Source organism: Metarhizium brunneum, chromosome 4, assembly GCF_013426205.1.
Source record: "Metarhizium brunneum chromosome 4, complete sequence".
Classification (NCBI taxonomy): domain Eukaryota; kingdom Fungi; phylum Ascomycota; class Sordariomycetes; order Hypocreales; family Clavicipitaceae; genus Metarhizium; species Metarhizium brunneum.
In genome coordinates this window covers 2,759,879-2,779,483 of record NC_089425.1, presented here as the reverse complement: position 1 = coordinate 2,779,483, position 19,605 = coordinate 2,759,879, and the positions used below count along the sequence as shown (strand labels likewise).

The 19,605-nt window shown below is 54.2% G+C and overlaps 7 protein-coding genes and 2 non-coding genes across 9 annotated transcripts; 3 read left to right on the top strand and 6 right to left on the bottom strand.

Moving 5' to 3' along the window:
• Window positions 1–232: 232 nt before the first annotated feature.
• On the top strand, window positions 233–2,285 carry BOA1 (Oxidoreductase BOA1; the record flags this gene model as incomplete). Its single annotated transcript, XM_014690093.2, has 4 exons — window positions 233–507; window positions 1,123–1,297; window positions 1,354–1,963; window positions 2,050–2,285. The coding sequence occupies 4 exons, from the start codon at window positions 233–235 to the stop codon at window positions 2,283–2,285; spliced, it is 1,296 nt and encodes a 431-aa protein (XP_014545579.2).
• Window positions 2,286–3,694: 1,409 nt separating this feature from the next.
• ADA2_2 (Adenosine deaminase 2) lies at window positions 3,695–5,523 on the bottom strand (the record flags this gene model as incomplete). Its single annotated transcript, XM_014690094.1, has 2 exons — window positions 3,695–4,637; window positions 4,709–5,523. The coding sequence occupies 2 exons, from the start codon at window positions 5,521–5,523 to the stop codon at window positions 3,695–3,697; spliced, it is 1,758 nt and encodes a 585-aa protein (XP_014545580.1).
• A 1,572-nt stretch (window positions 5,524–7,095) lies between these two features.
• Window positions 7,096–7,581, top strand: G6M90_00g075150 (uncharacterized protein; the record flags this gene model as incomplete). Its single annotated transcript, XM_014690095.1, has 1 exon — window positions 7,096–7,581. One exon carries the CDS (start codon window positions 7,096–7,098, stop codon window positions 7,579–7,581), a length of 486 nt encoding a protein of 161 aa, XP_014545581.1.
• A 149-nt stretch (window positions 7,582–7,730) lies between these two features.
• Window positions 7,731–9,801, bottom strand: acdh-11 (Acyl-CoA dehydrogenase family member 11; the record flags this gene model as incomplete). The annotated part of the gene is made up of 3 exons (XM_014690096.1): window positions 7,731–9,324; window positions 9,394–9,610; window positions 9,663–9,801. The coding sequence occupies 3 exons, from the start codon at window positions 9,799–9,801 to the stop codon at window positions 7,731–7,733; spliced, it is 1,950 nt and encodes a 649-aa protein (XP_014545582.1).
• Window positions 9,802–10,500: 699 nt separating this feature from the next.
• On the bottom strand, window positions 10,501–10,583 carry G6M90_tRNA00000085. Its single transcript has one exon. It is a non-coding gene; the product is annotated as a tRNA-His (tRNA).
• A 64-nt stretch (window positions 10,584–10,647) lies between these two features.
• On the bottom strand, window positions 10,648–10,732 carry G6M90_tRNA00000086. The gene has a single exon. It is a non-coding gene; the product is annotated as a tRNA-His (tRNA).
• A 3,986-nt stretch (window positions 10,733–14,718) lies between these two features.
• On the top strand, window positions 14,719–15,020 carry G6M90_00g075130 (uncharacterized protein; the record flags this gene model as incomplete). Its single annotated transcript, XM_014690097.1, has 2 exons — window positions 14,719–14,862; window positions 14,946–15,020. 2 exons carry the CDS (start codon window positions 14,719–14,721, stop codon window positions 15,018–15,020), a joined length of 219 nt encoding a protein of 72 aa, XP_014545583.1.
• A 986-nt stretch (window positions 15,021–16,006) lies between these two features.
• On the bottom strand, window positions 16,007–17,273 carry nth1 (Endonuclease III; the record flags this gene model as incomplete). The annotated part of the gene is made up of 2 exons (XM_014690098.1): window positions 16,007–16,514; window positions 16,582–17,273. The coding sequence occupies 2 exons, from the start codon at window positions 17,271–17,273 to the stop codon at window positions 16,007–16,009; spliced, it is 1,200 nt and encodes a 399-aa protein (XP_014545584.1).
• Window positions 17,274–17,932: 659 nt separating this feature from the next.
• On the bottom strand, window positions 17,933–19,374 carry FDH1 (S-(hydroxymethyl)glutathione dehydrogenase; the record flags this gene model as incomplete). The annotated part of the gene is made up of 5 exons (XM_066131040.1): window positions 17,933–18,153; window positions 18,216–18,853; window positions 18,929–19,064; window positions 19,121–19,250; window positions 19,354–19,374. 5 exons carry the CDS (start codon window positions 19,372–19,374, stop codon window positions 17,933–17,935), a joined length of 1,146 nt encoding a protein of 381 aa, XP_065987049.1.
• Window positions 19,375–19,605: the final 231 nt, after the last annotated feature.

Here is a 19,605-nt window from a genome sequence, read left to right as displayed (position 1 = left end):
CGAACCACCACGCTTCAGCCAGTAGAAGGACGCGCGGGGATCGTCCGCTACGTAACTCACGAGGCCAATGCCATTGGCCTGGTGCATACAATCTGTCCTGTCCAGGGAGGAGAGGAGATAGAGAAGGCCGGGCTACCCCGCCATATCCCACTTAATTGACTGAATATTGCGCCACGGGTGCTTGTTCTACCGCGTGGTGTTGGATGAAAGCTGGTCTAGGCCAGCGCCAGCCATGGCCCAAGGCCACGACCGTCCGTGCCCCTGGACGCCCACGCGGCCACTGCCGCCGGATAGTGTGCGGAATAGGGCCCTCGGAGCCTTTGACACAATGACAGTTGCCGGCAGCTCTGATGGCTTCATCTGGGCCATCGGGCGACATGGAGCAAAGCCGCCAGTCCCCATTGCGAAGAATGTCCTTGGAAACCATGCCCATGCCCATCCCTCCCTCTCCTTTGCCCACATCGGCCCGCTGTGCCTACGGCCGATAGCAACGCCCCACCGGCCGATGTATGTTTCGCAGTCCAGGACCATTTGAAGCCATCCGGGCATTCAGCAAGGTTGTAATGTGAGGATCCCAGCTAGCTCGAGACTCTTCCCGCAGTTGCTATAGGCGCCCTAAGACCACGCTGGCCCCCCGTAGCCACCTGAGCAATGTTGGAGAGCATGCGGACTGGTATTGTAGAGACAAGAGCCGACGAGCGGTCCCTGGCTGACCTGGTATGCTGAGCTTCCGGTAAGCCGAGCCGCAACGAATCGCTGCCTTGTCAGAATGGGCAACCGAGAAAAAGGCATTACATTCCCGCGTGGCGCCTGAGTTGGTGGTGGTGTGTGTGACTGTGTGTCCCTCAAGCCTGTATCTGTATCAAACATGTGTGGTTCTATGGTGGAGGCCACAGACGTTCGAATCCGACTCTGGACCTCCTTCCACTTCCTGCATTTGTCGGTAATTGCCTAGCTGTCTGTTTTGCTGCATTGCGGATGTAACGTCAATGACGCGGAAGGACAAGGCTCCCCCCCCTTCCACGGCCTGGTAGTATATATATACGCACATGTGCGCCAAGTGTTTGGTTATCAGAGCCAAATCCACTCAACTTAGCACTTGCTTCATGCAGGCTTTCGAAGACCGGCCTACCGAGAGGAGAGACGCGAAGAAGAGCATTTGGCCCGCGGCGGCCAGCGGCTTGCACCAAATATGATGCGCATTGCCGTCGCAGGTGGAGGTGGACTCGGATACCTGCTGGCGCTGCAGCTTTCACAGGCAGCCAACGCTTACAACGTTGTCGTTTTATCACGATCTGTTGGTTTGCCCAACCTCATCTCGGGCGCTCAGGTTACCATGTTAATGTGGCATAGGCAAGACCCGAATTCGGCCAGCTCGACGTCCAACTCCATGTTGTCGACTACAGTGATCACGACAAGCTGACCTTTGCTCTTCAAGGCGTGGATCTGGCCATATCGACTATATCGGGGACGGAGCAGCTCAGCCTCATCAACGCGGCAGGACGTGCTCGCGTGCGTGTCTTCGTACCGTCGGAGTTTGAGGGGAGTTTGAGCCGGCGACCATCGCACAACGACCCGTTGGACCGCGGGTCGACGCAAGCAATCGCTCTGCTGAAACAATGGGAGAGTGCGTCGCGCATGAAATATACCGTCTTTGCGTGTGGCATCTTTATGGAGCGATTTCACCCCTACGGCCTCGGGTACCTAAACATTGGGTACGGCAGCGGCGTTTCGGCGGTGGGAGATTATCTCCTCGACATCAACCATGCAACAGCAGAATATGCGGCCGAAAACTCTAAGGGGCACACAGTAAGGGTGTGCTTAACATCGGTCTACGACGTGGTGCGCTTCATAGTAGCGGCCATAGACTTGGGACCTCGAAACTGGCCACACGAATTCACCATGCGGGGGGACAGAATGTCTGTCCGAGACGTTGTCGGGACATGCAGTCGCGTCAGGAACGGTAAGGTGTCCCCAGGTCAGAGTTGGAGCAAGGGCACGATTACCCAAAAAAAAAAAAAAAAGGAAATACTAACTGCTCCTGGTCAGTGGCCTTTGATCATCACATGCGGCAAAGCTCCGAGCTCCAGTCATACCTGGCTTACTTTGTCCAGGCCGGCGACGGAGATAAAGTTGCATATTACCAGCGCCTCATTGCCACGACAAACGGACGCTATGATTTTTCACGGGCCTCGCTGAATGACGCCTTGGAAAAGAGTGGCCAGGGGGATGTACAGCCCATGACCCTGTTGCGGTGGCTCACAAACGTCTGGCAGTCCTTATGACGGGGCCATCAAACATTCAACATTCAAGAGCGGGAGCCGGGCGTGGGCATTTGTCCAGTCCTCTCTGGCTGTGGCACGCAACGGCGAGAAAACAAGGGGAGAAGACGGGCGAATCGATGCTTTGGGCTCCGGGGTTGGGGCCTTTGGGCATCATTTGGGGGCAAGAAAATGGCAACAGGCTCGAGCGGATGGACAAGCATTTGGGAAAGGCATTTGGCGACGGCGTTTAATCTCGGGCTCTTTTTTTTTTTTTTTCTCCATGGATTCGGTTCGGATGTGATAGTGAAAAATACCCCATTTTTTTCCTCGGATGCTCTTGCTCAAACAGGGGAGACAAGGGAGGTGCGGGCGAGAGCGGGAAGGTAGTAACTCCAAGGCAACTTACACAACATACATTGACGTGTCGGGGCGGGAGGTGATCGGGGTGGAGAGCATTGACAGGCAGCGGGCAGTTGCTCCTTCCACCAGGTGACAATTTGATGTTTACGGAGTAATTCGGTAGAATGACTGACGTGTCCCACGCAACAATACGCCGGCGGGGAGACGACAAACATAAAACATGAAACAAGGATGAAAGATGGATTGATTGACGTATACGGAGTATTTGGCCATGAATGCCACCAACGGCGGCTAGTGCCAGTGCCAGTGCCAGATGTCAATACATGTCAAATCAATATCTTGCCGTCCTGGGCAACGTCAACGGCTGTTTGTTGTATTGACAAGCACGCACGGTTTCATGTGCTGCCAGCCCACTATTGTGTGCACCATCGACGCCCGCAGCGCATTGATCATGGCCGCCGTGTCCGAGCACTTGCATTGTTCAATCTTGTTCCTTTGACTACATAAACGATACGGCCCGGCACGCGCCAAATGCAACCAACGCGGCACATGGCGCTGGGATGCGCATTAAGGTTCCTGCCGTCGCCCAAACGGGCCACCTACTTGGATGTTCATGCACTCATCCAGTCTCTTGCCAACGGACCGGCGCAGTGCCTACCAGACATGTAATGTAAGTCTGCTGGGCTTCTCTAGACAAGACGCCCAAAATGCAGAGGCTCTGTCGATTCACTTTTTCTGGCCCGTCCGGCTGGCCTCGTTTTCCATCTTTTATTTGTCATCTACTATATAGCGGCGGCGGCGGCTAGTCTTGACGGCTGAGCTCTTCCTTCAGCTTGACATGGTTTGATCAGCGTGCGTTTCCTCCGCTGTCATACCCAACTAATGCCATGCGCTGTGCAGCCGGCTTCTGTGAGAGTGACACTGCGTTGAGGCAGTACGACTTGATTATTTTATTTACTTATTTATTTATTCTTCTCGCGGTTCTTGTCCGAAAACGCCGCCCAACACACGGCAAGTTCCTCCGCGGGCATATTTTTGTGCAAAACTACAAAACGCAAGCACATGTATAATTATGATGCCTGTGCTTCAGCTTCAGCCGCTCCTGTAGTCTCTCCTTCCGGGTCGAACTCGTCACCGAATTCAGTCACGATCCATAGACAAAACTGCTCCCACTCAACTTGCCACTGTTTCAGCCGCTCCGCCTTGATGCCGCTGCCTAGGCTTGCTTGGCGAATGTCGTTTGCCCACGCCGCGGCTTCTTGATCTTCAAAGGCGGCCCACCTCACACTGTTCTCCGCCAGACTTCCCAGGCCAGCGAGCCCAAGATTATCCCAGCCCTGGAGAGCCTGCCAAAAGTCGTGCGACATGCCGGCTGTGTCCTGGCCGAGCATGGCCGGGTCGTCGTTGCAAAGGCAGCATGCTACTCCGCGAGCTAGCAGCGCGGGCAAGGGGTGTGCGAGCACGGAGCCGCAGAGACGGAGCACTTCGTTTGAAATCGGGCATGATTCAACGAGAATGCGTTTATCCTTGACCATGTCAATCAACAACGGATGTTTGTATAAGCTGTACGCGTGGCCAATGCGTCTTGTTCCGAGCAGGATGGCATCAAACAGGTTAGAATCGGTGCTGTTGCCGTCCCCCAGGGTTTCGCCGGCGTGGAAGAAGAAGGGAATATTGATCCCTTCCTGGGCGCATTGTTTTCGAAACCAAAATAGCTCTGGTAGCACATCCACGAGGGGTTTTCCAAGATCCTCTGGTCCAACCAAATCATATCCAGCAATGAGGTGCGGAAACTCCATTTTAGTTGTGATGCAGTGATCCATATTTTCGATTAGGGGTCTTGTATCGATACTTCGCAGCGTCGTCCAAATGGTCGTCAAACCCCAGAACCCTTCCCCTTCTGGGGAGGCTTTGAACCTGGCGACCTCTTCTTCAATGACCTTGAACATGTGGCTGTAATCCTGCTCCGGCTCTTCCTGGCGGTCACGACAATAATCTAGCGGCCAGGTAAACCTACAACAAGAGATTAACACACACACAAGGTCTCAATGGCGGCATATTACAAGTAGGATTGCGGCACATACCTGAGCTCAACCCAGTTTACTCCGTCCGACTTCAGCTGGCTCATCAAACGCCGCAGAAAAGCGCGGAAGATGGGCTCATAGTGGATGATGGTGGCGACGACAATGAAGCATTTCGCAAACTTTCGCCATATGGCATCGATGCCGTGATGATGCTCGTGGCTGTCGGTCGTTGACAATGTGCAGCGGCTTTTCAACCAGCGGAGAAATCCTTGGCGTCCGCCATCAGGAAATTCATCCGCCGCCTTGGTGAGCAGGATGAAAGTTTGGGGCTTGTAAGACGCTTCCCAAAGCGAGCCGTCAGTCCTCTCACTTGACTTGTACCGGAAGTTCATGGCAGCATTTTCCAGTGCATCCTTGCCCCTGAGCGGCCTGTCGCTTGACATGTGTATTCCAGGGGTACCGAGCAGCACGTCAAGGAGATAGTCAAAGTTGACCATGGCATCCATGTGGGAATGCAAGAGACATCCTTTGGGCATCTTTCTGACAATTTTCCACAGGTTGGTACTCTCCATACGGTCCTTGGCAAACATGAACATCATGCCAGGAAAGATGCACTCATGGCTGGTCTGGGCCATGTGCTCTTCCACATCTGGCGTCCAGACGGTCTTGTGCTCATGGCTGCGGATTCGGTCGACGATGGTGCAGGCCCTTTTGGCGATTGGCGAGAGCGACTTTCTAAAGGAAGTATCCGAGCGCGACGTCTTTTCTTGATTGATGAGGTTTTCACGGCCAGCCATGTACTGCTGAATAAAAGGATCTGAGGCGGAGGGAATGTCCTGGGAGATTTCGTCCCACACGTCATTTGGCATTGCCATGTTGGGAAGAGGGTACAGCGTGAGGCTGTGACGGGCACGCCCAGATGGCAGGCAGAAGCAGAGCCGAGATTGGCGCGATCTAACTGAGCCAAATAGTGGTCAAAGGACGAGACGTCAGCGTGGAACAGCAAGTTGAGTTGGTTGTATTAAAATGGGTGGCTCGGCCGACACTGATGTGGTATTGTTCCGACGACGACTCGACTCGACTCGAACTGTTTGCCGTCGTTGCTAAAGCAGCGGGGCTTTGCAATGTACGGAGTACATCAATAGGTCGCCAGGGGTCGAATTGGTCAAAATGGGTTGCACAACCAGCGTCGGCCAAACATTGAAGTGAGAAAGAAGGGCGAGAAATGGCCGAGCCGGCCAGTGAGAGGAGGCAGCATCATCGCGGGGTGGCTTGGGAGACTAGAGACGGCAAGCCGCGGCGTTCTTGTCGATTCGAAGAATGGAAGAAACGCTGCTCCGGAGTGGAGCCAGTGGGAGACTTGGGAGAGGCTCAGAAGAGACTCGGTCCATGGTTTTCGCCTTTTGCCTCCTCCACTCCTCTACGCCTCCACGAGGCCCGTGGCGATCGGCTCGACGCAACAGCAGATGCTCGCATGCTACTACTAGTACTATGTATATCCAGAGGTTGCTCTGATCCCCCGCTTTCCTGCAGAATGCATCCCCTTTGCTGACGCCGGCTCTGTCTGACCCTCGTGTCTGCTGCCTGTCTCAGTCTCAGCCTCAATTCACAACACCAAGGCAGGATCAGCCAAGAACCATCGGTGTGCTGACCCAACTCCCGTCATGACCATACTTGGACCCTGGACGTCATCACGCAGCCTATCATGCTCGAGATGCGCCTCTCCACAAGTGCCGTCTGTTGGCTTGTCTGGAGCTAAACCACACCACCTTTCCAGCTCGCACGTCGTTGGTCGGAAAACTATCGTCCGCTTGAGGCACCGACAAGTCATCGCCTGTGCTTCGCGTCACGGCTCCTTGCGCCGTTCCGTTCTGGCCCGTAATGCCCTCCGTTGACATCACCTCTCCAAACTGCCGGTAGCGTCCTTTCCGTCTTCTGCCCACTCACCGTGAGCGACCTTCATCTCATCTCATCACCTGCAGCCCACATCACGGAAGCACATCGCTATCGGGCGCTTAGAGCCCGCAGCCCTTCAACTCCAGGAACAGGCCGGGACTCTGCAAAGTCATTTCCGTAGTGGCTCATTACTCTTTTGGGCGTGACCGGATGCACGTCTCGCCCCATGGGAAGTTCGATTCAACCAACGGCAGTTGGCATATGAGTGTTTTCGGTGTACAAGAAGTAAATAATGCACATTGCTGACGGGGCGGCGAGGTTACCAAAATTGACTTGTAAGTTTTTCCATGCAATCACGAGACAATAAACTTGGCACAGGCCATTCTACAAAATATTACAAAAAGGGCCATTATTCCCTGTTCCCTCTTGCACACCTGTAGATCCGTGAAAAACACCACTTATACCACTTTCTACTACTGCGCCATCCTAGAAGCTCCAGCTGATTACAAAGCTATATATTCTCCATAACATCTCTTGCCCGAATAAAAAAAATGTTACATCTTAATATCCTCGCACTCGCCCTCGTCCCAGCCACAACATGCCTCGCCCTTCCCCGGCATGATGTCCGCCCCGACACATGCTGCTTTACACTTCACGACTCATCAACTGGTGAAATCGTCCGGCAAGAAACCAACTCCGGCTTCCTTTACCTAGGCGGCTCTCAGCCTACGGGCTGGTATTGCATCAAGCTCTCTGATCCCAATAAGATCCTCTGGGACGCCTTCAACAACGCATGCTTTGTCAACCCCGATAAAGTGTTTCAGTGTCTCGATCCTACTCCGAGCAACGATTCTTGGGGCATGGAGCAGAGTGGTAGCGACGTGCTGGTTGTGGTTAATAGAGATTCGTCGTTTAAAGTATGCCCTACGGATTCGGGAAACATGATCTATACCAGTGCCAAGAAGGATGAGGGTTGTAGGAGCCTAACATTGAAGGCAGAGGGGCTAAAGGGGAGCTGTGGGAGTTTTCAGGGATGATTTTTGTGTTCCGAAACTGAATCCGCTGGACGAGATTTATATTTTTTTCTTTTATATGATTTGTTGTCATGGAAAGGTTGTGCAACTTCTCACATCAAGACACTCAGTACGCATCACTGCCATCAAATATAACCAACCTTGTGAGAAAGCTACAACTTGGCAGCTACATCCCCCCCATGGCCGTACACAATGCCAAGGTCCTTGTTCAACTCGTCCTCCGTGCTTCCTCTCGCCCTCCTCTCAACGCCAAACTTGTCCTCCACAAATCGTACAAATACTTCCTTGGCCACTGGATTCCCATCAGTGCCCGCGTCGACGTACAGCAACACCGAGGCGAGTATATCACCCAACTGCCAAACAACCTCGCGCGCTTCACCCATCAGATCCGCCTGCTCCGTCCCCTCAATCTTGCTCTTCAGCGCAGCCCACTTCTCAACCGGCTCCCAACCGGCCGGTCGTCCTGCCCTCCCCTCGAAACCCCACGCCTTGCGAACCACTTCATCCAAGGCCGCCAAAGAATCCGCACCACCGCGCGCATGTTTCATTGCGCGGACCAAGTCCGTACACAGAACATCCGTCGTGCCCTCCCAGATGGGCAGCACGCAAGTATCCCTATATATACGCGAGATGTTGAGGTACTCCTGCTCCTCGTTGACGAGGTAGCCCACGCCGCCCAGCGCCTCCATGCACGAGAACAGCAGCGCTACGCTGGGCTTGCAAACGTACGCCTTTGCGAGCTGGCTCATGATTCGGAGCAGCGGCTCGACGAGTTTCTCCTGGGGCGTGAGGGCGTCCAGCGCCGGCGAGGGCCTTGCGCCGAGCGAGTGCTCGGAAACGCCCAGCACGTACGACGTGTAAAAGGTGACGAGCATGAGGCGGCGGTACTCTGCTGAGATCTTGGCCAGCGTCCTCATGTGCAGCGGGCTGTCGACCAGTCTCGTCCTCTTGCGGCCGCCGGCGCCGACGTCCCGGACGAGGGCGTAGGCTCGCGCGATTCCGAGGCCGCGGCCCACGCCGCCCACCGCCGCGACAGCCGAGTGGACGCGGGTGAGGGTGAGGATGGTGCTGATCTCGTGGATGCCCCTGCCCTCCCGGCCGACCATCCAGCCGCGCATGTTGTCCAGGACGAGCTCCGCCGTGGGGAGGGACTGCGTGCCGAACTTGTTCTTGAGGCGCTGGATGCGCACGCCGTTGAGGGCCCTGCCGTCGTCCCTGGGCTCGCCGGTCAGTGTGGTGGCCTCGGGATCGTGTTTCCTCATGGGCGCCAGGAACGTCGACAGCCCCCCCGCGGCGGTCCTGCCCAGGAGGACCGTCATTTCCGAGTCTGTCGCGCTGGAGAACCATTTGAAGCCGTTGATGGACCACGGGCCCAGAGGAATCTGGCCCTGCTTGGAGGCAAACCCGTTGGCGCCCTCTGGCTGGTACGTGGCGACGGTTTCTGTGAGGGAGACGTCGCTCCCGCCCGTTCGCTCCGTCATCCACTGTCCGCTGGTCCAGGCGTACTTGGGATCACGGGACGTGAGCCGCTGGTAGGCGTCTGTAAAGACCTTTTTTTCCGCGGCGGACAGGGCAGCAGAGAGCTCGGGGTGGGAGAGGTGACGACGGAGGAGGCATGCGGCGCCGTCCTGCATGGCCGATGGGCAGCCCACGTTTGCACAGGATCCGACCCAGAGGTGGGTGCGGAGGAATTGAAGCGGGCGACAGAATGCGCCGTAGGGCGTATCATAGCCCGTGGCTACCATTCTATATTCACGATGCTCAGCTTTCGCGTAAAAGCCACGGGACGGGGTTGGAAGTAGTTGGTCCCCTTACCCCTTTGACAGCCCAAAGTCCTGCAAGCTCCGCCATCCCTCGCCGGTAATCAGCTCCCCCTTCCATTTTCCAAAGGCGTCTCGCCCTGAGCCCTTGAGGTACGGCTTGTTGTGTTCTGAATCAGTGACCCAGGTGAAAATCTGGTCCGAAATCACGTCCTGTCCAAACGACGATACTTCGCCCCCTGCCTTGGACGCTACCTCGGCAGAAAGAAATACTAGGAATCCTCGTCAGCATTCTATATATATATGCATCCGGTTCAGATGGACCTATTGGCAGGCTCGACGGGGAGAGAAGGGGGGGAAGCTTGCATTTAAAGCATCTCTGGAACGACGCATCATCGTGAAACTGGTTCCTCAAGACAGGCGCCTTCTGAAAGAAGCCCTTGTCAGCACCCGAAGGCTCCATGATCAAAGTCACAAGATGCCAAAATGCGGGGAAATGAAAACACACATTCCTACGAGACTATTGTACAAGACAACGGCAATAACAAGCATTTAAGCAAGAAGCTAGTGCTTCAACGGAGGCAATTCCGCACTCGCATGGGAGTGGCGTCTGGAGAAACCGAGGCAAATCGGCCTCAAGAGTGGGAACCTGACTGTCTGCCGGAAATCTTTCCATGGACAACTACTAGCATGTGCGGGATGATTGTTGCAGAGAGGTGCAGAGAGTGACGGCGGTAACACGGCAGACTTTGGTGAGCGTCTGGCGTCGTGGTTCCCCCCTTGCACTCGGATGCAACCAGACGGTTTGCGCGGAATCACAGAGAGGCTGGCGGGGAAGCAGGCGAGATGGTGAGCACGGGAAGATCAGACGGCGAGAAGGGGGGGCGAGCGCCGGAATGGCTGCCGAGTGAATATTTATTAGCATAAATGACGGCGATGCGTAGTTGAACATCTACACCCGGGCACGGTACAATATGCCTTGGAGACGGTGCAATGAACGAAGCCATGAAATGAAGCCGTCGTGCATCATCCGCAACTTGGTGGAAGAATGGACAGCTCCACAGCATGACTAGCCAACCAACACGCTCTGTGCAAGGGTTGGACTCCACTTTTCTGCGTGAAACGTCCATAGTACTCATTAACAGCTCGACTCGCAACATTAGCCGCAGTCGTCTAGGGGTAAGGACACCAGTTTGTGGACCCAGCGAAACACTGGAAACCGAGGTTCGAGTCCTCGCTGCGGCACGTTATTTTTTCGCCTTCCCTTTCCATGGGACAGCGAATTGACAGCACTCATTCCTTTCACATCGCCGCAGTCGTCTAGGGGTAAGGACACCAGTTTGTGGTTTGGTAGCGGATCACTGGAAACCGAGGTTCGAGTCCTCGCTGCGGCACACGGAATATTTTTTGTACTTTGCCACGTCAAGCAATGACCTTTTTTTGAAGAAAACCTTTGTTTGGTTATATTTATAGTGCTTGCGAACTACTCGAGCATTTGAATCTCCCTTTTTTTTAAACCTAATTAATGCATAATAAAGGGCTAGATGACAGTTGAAGATTCCGCATAACCCTTGCATCCTGGGTACTCGCCAAGAGCAGGCAGGGTGCTTGTAGAGTAGCCCTGTTATGGCATTGCTCTAGCCTATTGCAAGGCCCCTTGACTTTAACCCCTTAATCATCAAAGTTGCTCATGTCACAATTCACTGGTCACTGGCGCTGGCAGGCAGCTTGTTTCATTGGTGTTGGAGCTGCAAAAGTCAGACTGAATAAAAGTGACAGGATCGTGTTTCTGGAAAAGCGACGAACACGAGTTATCTTGTATTTCCTCGCAAGTAGTCGTCCTGGGTTCTTGCGTATTCTTGACTACTATTCCCAGTGCACACACATGCTTTTCCTAAAATACACTTGCATCCATTATACAATGCTTTGCGAATAAGCTCGCTGAAGAGGCCAAAAGCCTTGTTCATGGCGGACAATACAGGCAGTGTCTTGCCCATAACAACCCCATGACACAAACATATTCTCGTCTATCGCCCGTAGCGGCTCAAAGAAAAATGATGTGTACATACATGACTTTATTAGTGATTGACCATGCGCAGCAGCGTCCCGGCCCACCAGTGCCTGTTAGATCTGACGTGTCTGATAGAATATCCGACCAATCGCCAACATGGTTGGGTGGCATGCAAATTGTCGCGTGGCAGTCTCTGACACCTGGTGTATCCGCATTGACTTGGGGAGCCATGGATATTCATGACCCCTTGTAGAAGTCGAACGGCGTGGTGACGGCAAATCCCTGTTGCGCCAGGCGGCATATCGAACGATACGGCGATTATTGATGCCACGGAAAGAGTCGACAAGATCAAGTGGTCAACCACTAGACACCTTGATCTACTGGGACTTGTAGAGGATGGGCCATAGGCCCGTAGCTCGTCGCCTCAATATGCAGAGACTGTTGTATAAGCACGTATAGCCAGGCTAGGCAACGTCTAGTTTTGTCGGCATGATTGCCATTCGAGGGAATCCATATTGCGCGAGCTTTGAGAACATGAGCCACCCAACTAGCCAAGACACATGCTAGGTATTCTCCGCTTGTACGGAGTTACGCAGGTCTGGAACAACATCATCAGCCTGAGTCAAGGGCCCGTACGGCTGGACGGCGGCTGGCAGTACGGAGTACGATAATAATATGTACATTGGGTGATGATTGACAAGCATCTAATGGGCCACCGCCCGGCGTAGCCAGCGGTGGTCAGGAAAGAATTGTTAGATACTTTAGGTACTGGTCGAGGCGTTGGGCTTGGCGATTGATATTAGAAAATAACGCGCGTGCAGCGGCGTCACAGAGGGCCGCTGCATCATCACATGGTGATCCGATTAAGCTTGACAAGGTGGTTATTCTGGCCCACGGACTGCTCGACAGCCCCGACCATGTGGCAACCTTGGGTCAAAGAAGCAGGTGGTTGAGAATATTGTAGTTGTTGGTCTCGCTTATGGCGTAGAGGGAGCTGATTGCCATGGCCCCAGAAATGATTGCCACGGCACGGAGGACTAGACGGCACGTCCTTGCTTGTGAATGAGGCGTATGTACAGACGGAGTACGCAGTCGACACTTGTCTTTGAGCAAACCCGGCAGGAGGCGAGGTCCTCCGTACTTCAATCCCGAGACCATCTGACCATTGGAGCCGGGGCTCGAAGGCTACAGTCCGCTTCATGCATGTGTCTGGGGCATGCAGAAGCCGCCAAGGCGCTAAACTGGCATCGTTAGCTAAACAGCGAGTATTTGGCGAACAAGGCCGAGCGGCAATCTCAATCTGCTTGGGAGAGATGAAAGAGTAACTTGACCCTGCAAGAAAACCTACACGCCCTGTTTGTACACCCCTCTGTCCAGCCAGGCTCAGACTGATGACATTCCGTCCATGGTACCGCCTGCCGTCCACCTCTTGACTCTTGACTGTCGGACTAGCTCAGTCGGTGCGAAGCACCAGTTGACAGCGCTGCTACGTGTTGCCACGAGACCACCTCCCTTGGGCTTCAGTGCTTCCGTTTCCAAAGCCCAATACAATGTAACTAGGAGATACAACAGCAGACTTTGAGGCGCGTCCGTCTCTTATCACTTGGCGTTGATTCGCAAAGTTAATCACCTACCCTGCCCGATGTTACGGTGAAGCTGAACCCGTCCTCCATAGTCTGGTGGTGGAAGACGGTTTCCAGGTCCTGGCGAGAGGCGAAAGAGCGAGTCAATCACGACATGGCGTCGGTCCTTGACGACTCGTCCCCCTACTGGGCTGCGGGCCATGGATAGAACCATGAAAACAAAGACCGATTTCCATTCAAGATTCTGCATCGAACAGAATCGGCACAGCCGTTCAATGCTCACCAAGCCATCTGCATGGACAAACTGCCTTGCATTCAGGAATCCGCTGCCCGTCACCCGCGTCGGTGATTGTCCGCCGTCGGGGGAGGCGGATGAAGCGGTGTTGTATGTATGGAGGAGCACTGAAAGACGTTTTTGGCACCTGCTGGAGTCGGCGCTATGTCTGGTGAAGGCTGAAGTGTTGGCTTTTGGCTTTATGTATGTACTCCATATGGCTGCAAAACGGGTCTGGCTCACAGAGTCACAGCAGCCATGAGCCACGACGTCACCACGGACGACATGACTATCACCGCTTTCGGAGGTCCCTGCTTTGTCAAGTCCTCCATTTGTGCTCATGTGGTTCTGTGACTGCCTCTGCCCCGTCAGCCAACAGCCCCATCGCCGCACGCCACAGATTACCCAAAGGCCAGCGCCTTCGGCTACGGCCAAGTCCAAGAAGAAGACGTACGTACCGTTTGGCCCAGGACGACAACGGAAGCCAACGGAGGCCAAAGAGAGGAATGTGTACAAGTGACTCTACCGAGTACGAGAGTGGACGTGAGAAGGTTTATTCGTTCCAGTTATCGAATGCCAACGGCTCAAGTCGTCCGTGGGTTGCTCAAAGCCGTACTTGAGGAAGCTGCAGTGGCAGCCTCGCGCCTTCGCGGATTGAAATCTATTTTGCCTGTATCGTGCCCACTTGGCTCCTTCCGTCCTTCCTTTCAATTGCCTTGAACCTTGAGCTTGAGTTGCCAATTGCACGGTCCGGACGACACATTCATTACTACATAAATGTACCTACTTGAGTAGTATTGCAGTCTCCTGTTCTTTATGCCATTCATTGATTGATTCCTTTGTGTCCCGCGGTTTTGTTGTGTCCAACAATGTCGAGCCGATCGATTGTGTGCTACATGCAATCACGTCTCTCTGGTTTCACAAGCTAACGCAAGAGTGAGTCGATCTGTTTTGGACTCTTCCAACATGAGCCGCCGTGGCCCGGCGTCAATATCCATGGTCCGCGCTTCAGACCCCGACTCTAGTACCGTCCCTTCCACTCGTCAACCGTGAGCCTCGAGCTCGAGACCACAACAGGAGGCGAACCACCCGGCCTGGCATCTCCACCTCGCAGGTGGAACCGCACTCCCTTGGCCGGGGGGGCGTGCGCCTCAAACGTCTCCGGCTTCTTCCTCTTGATTCATCGTTGCCCACTTCATCTAGTGCATTCTCTCAGCCTTCCCTATAAAGGAGCACCATCCGCTGACGCAAGGTCGCCATCAGCCTGGTTTGTAATCTCTCCCTTTGTTTGTCGTAATCATCTACGCTCGCGAACCCAATATCTTCTCTCTCCCTCACCTCCTCCTGGACAAGCAACTTGTCTTCCGTGATCGACTCTACATTCGCTCAGAATCCTGCCGCCGTCCCTTTAGATTTGCCTGTCCCACCTAGCGAGCTCCGTCCTCGGCCATCGAAAGACGCTCAACCTACGCTCAACGACACAGCACCTACAATACAACTACGCCAAGCATCATGGCCGGCAAGAAGATCCGTTGCAGCACCAAGGACTGCCGAGAGCCTGTTCAACGCATCTTTGGCGACTGTGGTTTCTGCGGTGGTCACTTCTGTGGCAAGCATCGCCTGTTAGAGGACCACAAGTGCAGCGGTCTGGAAGATGTAGGTCAACCCAAGCATTGATGCGCTGCCATGCGGCCCCCGTGTCAAGACAGACAATACTGACTCTTTGCCTTGTTTTCCAGTGCAAGAAACAGTCACACGAGCGTAATGCTGCACAGTTGGAATCCGAAAGAACGCAGGTCATCCGTGGCGTTTAACTGGGTCACCACCACATGACTCTTGTACCAGCCCCGGCCGGCGTGCGAAGGCCCGAATCTACTACGGAAGCTCAATTTGAGTTGGATAAGTCTCTCTCAATCGACACAACGTGGCTGTTTTCTTTGATGAAATATGACTATACGACATTTCTGTATCGAGCGATTGCAATCTGGCGGCGTGGTTCTTGGGGGAGTAGAGGCGTAGTGGCCTACCGTTGTATTCTAATTATCGGCGACGACAGGTGTAACTGTCGCACGGCGTTCCGGGTTTTACTGCTGTTGTGATTTTCTGGATGGGGCCATCTGCCTCTATTCTGACTGGGGATTCTTGTTATTTTATTTATTTCACACATGAAATCGAGATTTACTATTCTCCTTGACGTGGCCCTCCCTGCCCTTCTGGGAACACGGTGGCTCGTGTGATTTTACAGTGCGACTTTGACTCCCTCGATACGTTTCAGACGTTTCATTTCCCATCTAAAATGACCCCCACCCGACAAACAGCTACGTTCCGCAATGCCAATGTCAATGTCAATGCCAATGCCAATGCCAATGCTCATGCTCCGTACGGAGTACTCTGTACTTGTGTACATACATACCTAGTGTACACAACTCAATGGCCGACAGTCGAGCCCTCCAATCTCGCAATGACTGATTGGTGACAACTCATTTTTCCCCAGTAGCCATGGTCTGAATGGCCACATCGCTCGTCCTTGGGTTCTACATGTCCCGTCACGTAGGGCATTCATGCATATGCGCGCCGTGTGTGCGGTCTGGTGGTCGGGGTCGGCAAATGTGGAATATGCAGCTTGTGCAGACCGCCACACCCTCACTCTGGTGGACGGAGCAGAGTTCTGCCTGTCCGGCACGGAGAATCCACCAGACGTGATGGAGTAACAGCACTAGTATTGCCTCTCCCACAAGTCCTGGACAAGATGTGGCCATGGCAATCGATACGCTTGACTATTGCGCCGGCGTATGTTCCCTCACATTTGCCATTGTTCACTGACCGCCTCTTTCTTGACCACGACTTGCTCGACAATCTCCTCCCTTTTCACCGCTACCTCACTCCCTTCAACCTGGACTTGTTCCTTTATCCTCCTCGCCTCGAGCACCTTTTTCTTCTCGGCGGCTTTGCAGAGCCCATTCAACCCCAAGTCGCAGTTGCCACACTTCCTCCCCACCGGCAGGCAGACTGCCTGCCCGAACCCGACGAGCAGCCAGTTTATTTCCCGCCACTTGTCCCTCGGCAGCCACGACTGCAGTGCGCGGCGCGTGTCTTCCGGGTTTTTCGTCTTGTTCCACCCCCAGAGGTTCGTGATGCGGTGGACGTGCACGTCGACGCCGATGCCTTCGGTGCGGTCCCACGCCGCGGAGAGGCAGAGATGGGCCATCTTGGGGCCGACCCCGGGGAGCGACGTGAGGCCTTGGATGGTGTCGGGGATGTCGCCTTTCCATTGATCCCGTAAGATGACGGCTGCTTGTTTGATGTACCTGGGTCATTAGCTTAGCTGGGCCCTCGAAACCGCTGTCCTTCTCGTGAATGTGCGGAGAGACGTACTTTGTCTTGTTGTTGTGGAATCCAACCGCCCAAATCAACTGATTCAAGAGACTGGCATCCACGGCCAGGACATTGTCCAGGTTTAACCCCGGCGGAGCGCCGGGCTTGTGCGGCGGCAGCTCCGTCTGTAGTCTCTTCATGGCCACGGCATTGACTGTGTCCTTTGTCTGGCTCGACAGCATGAGTGCTATGAGTGTGTGGAAGCGCTGGTCCTTGGGGGAGGCGCTGCGGTCTGCGAGCCTCTCGCATCCCATTGTGTCGACTGCGGCGCCGTGAGCCACGCCACCTGGGGCGCGCATCTTCTTGACGGCATTGTACATCTCTTGCCAGTCTGAGGGGGGCGATGTCCTTTCTTCGCCAGTCGTAGGGTCCGTCGTTTTCTTTGCTGGTTTTCGGGCCCGCCTCTTTGCAGGTGGTGATGGTACCGAGGACAAGGGTTCATCGGGGAGCTCGGTTTTCATGGCCTTCATGGGCGAGTCTGTGGATGTGCGCCGGCGCCGCTTGGGGGGCGGGCTTATGCTGTCTTCTATGTCGGGGGTTCTGGAGACATTTTGGTCCGAGGAGGTTGAGGACGTGCTTGCGTAGACGAATCGTGAGAGGGATCGGGTGATGCGGCGTGGCGGGGATGTTCGGGTAACGGGTGCGCTGCCAAATAGTTTGGATGTGTCTTTTGATATTCGTGAAGACCTCATTTTTTGGGAATGCGTGGTCGGCCGTCGGACTGGAGAATGGAGTTGCAGGGTGTGAAATCTGAATTTCGGTGGACGCGACGCGCTCTTGGCAGTGGTGCTGATGCATCGTGATTGCAGGCACTGTGGTTGGCTGACTCTGGATTTGGAGTGCACAGGTGTGCCCGCCCCTGTTGTTACGCCTTCACGTCCTGGTTTCGAAGATTACACATGATACGTCAATCGATGTCCTAGATGCACGCAGTAGCTATTCCGACTATATTGCTACTTAAGTACTTACTCGAATACCATAAGGTTTTAAATATCATGCCCCCTAGCAGATCCAACTCACAGTTGGATGGTTTTTTTTAAACCATGTAGGGTAGCCATTTTGATTTGCATTTCTGAGGCGCCTGGGCTAAGTTTGTATTAGCACAAACGTCTGTGCTGCTCATTTCACATTCTCCTTGGCCCATGTTCATTGCACGTAATATGTGAACACGTTTTCACTGCCATGTAGTATAGTGTATGGCCATCAAGGTTCCATTCTACGGACCGTATATTACCGGCGAGTCCCGCCACTCCCAGTTGCCAAACCTCACCTTTCCGAATACAATAACTCCATACTTGAACATCTCATCATTAACCCACTTTTTGCGACGTTGTGACCTGGATAACCAATTTTACAGCTTTCTCATGTCGACAACAGCACGGATACAGTCACCGCTCTTCATGACTTCGAAAGCAGAGTTCATCTCGTTCAGCGTCTTGCGGTGGGTGATGAACTCGTCGACCTTGAGAGCACCACTCATGTAGTCGCCAACAAGGCCGGGAAGCTGAGAGCGACCCTTGATGCCACCAAAGGCGCATCCCCTCCACACTCGCCCAGTAACAAGTTGGAAAGCTGGACCGGTGTGTTAACAAAATGACACTTCACTCATAACCATAACTGGGTAAAGTACTCACGTCGGGTGGCGATCTCTTGGCCCGCAGCAGCAACACCAATGATGATGCTCTCGCCCCAGCCCTTATGGCAGGCCTCAAGAGCAGCTCTCATGACAGTGACATTACCAGTGCAATCGAACGTGTAATCACAGCCGCCATCTGTCATCTCAACCAGCTTCTCAACAACGGTCTGGCCCTTCAATTCGGTAGGGTTGACGAAGTCGGTGGCACCAAACTTCTTGGCCCATTCCTCCTTGGAAGGGTTTACATCAACGACAATGATCTTGCCCGCCTTGTTGACAACGGCACCCTGGACAACTGATAGACCGACGCAGCCAGCGCCGAAGACGGCAATATTGGAGCCCTTCTCAACGTTGGCAGTGACACGGGCAGCGCCGTACCCAGTGGTGATGCCGCATCCCAGCAGACAGGTACGGTCCATGGGAGCATCAGCCTCAACAGCAACAACCGAGATATCGGCAACCACAGTATATTGGGAGAATGTCGACGTGCCCATAAAGTGAAGGAGATCCTTGCCCTTGCACTTGAACCGAGATGTACCGTCAGGCATCACTCCTTTGCCCTGGGTGGCTCGGATCTTGCCGCAAAGATTGGTCTTTCCAGACTTGCAAAACTTGCATTCCTTGCATTCCGGTGTGCTGTAGACGAATCATCGTTAGCAATCACGACCCCGCGGGGCTCATTGCGAGCTTCTACGAGATGGAAGCACGTACTACAGAGCGACGACGTGATCACCAGGCTTCACATTGGTGACACCCTCACCAACGGATTCGACAATACCGGCACCCTCGTGTCCCAAGACGATGGGGAACGCACCCTCGGGATCCTTGCCGGACAGAGTGTAGGCGTCTTTGCTCTTCCTGTTAGGTCGGGTAAAACTGTCTCTGAGGGCATGGGAGTCCAACCTGTGTGGCACACGCCAGTGTAGTAGATTTGGATTCGGACCTCGTGGGCCTTGGGAGGAGCAACTTCGATATCTTCGATGCTGAGCTCCTTGCCGGCCTCCCAGGCTACGGCAGCCTTGCAAGTGATGGTCTGTTGCGCGACATGACGGTCAATCTTTCAGTCTCTGAACAGAACGAGCAGGCGTCATTTGGAGGGGGTGAGTTTGCTGCTGGTGTTATCGCGCTGTACACACCTTTCCAACGGTGTCGGCCATTTTGAATGTTGTCAGCTCCGGGATGACGAATGTGTAGCTTTGCAGAGAGTAAGGCGAGTTGAAGAAACCCCAAACAGTGTTACGATGCTATGTGTAGAAAGCGTGCAGAGGGATACGGACAGCTTTAAAGTCAAATCGAGAGTCTGAGCAGTGAGGATAATCGAGATGCCGACACGCCGAAGAGCGCCGGCAGCTACCCCGCGCATGACGGGTGGATTAATAAGGACAGTC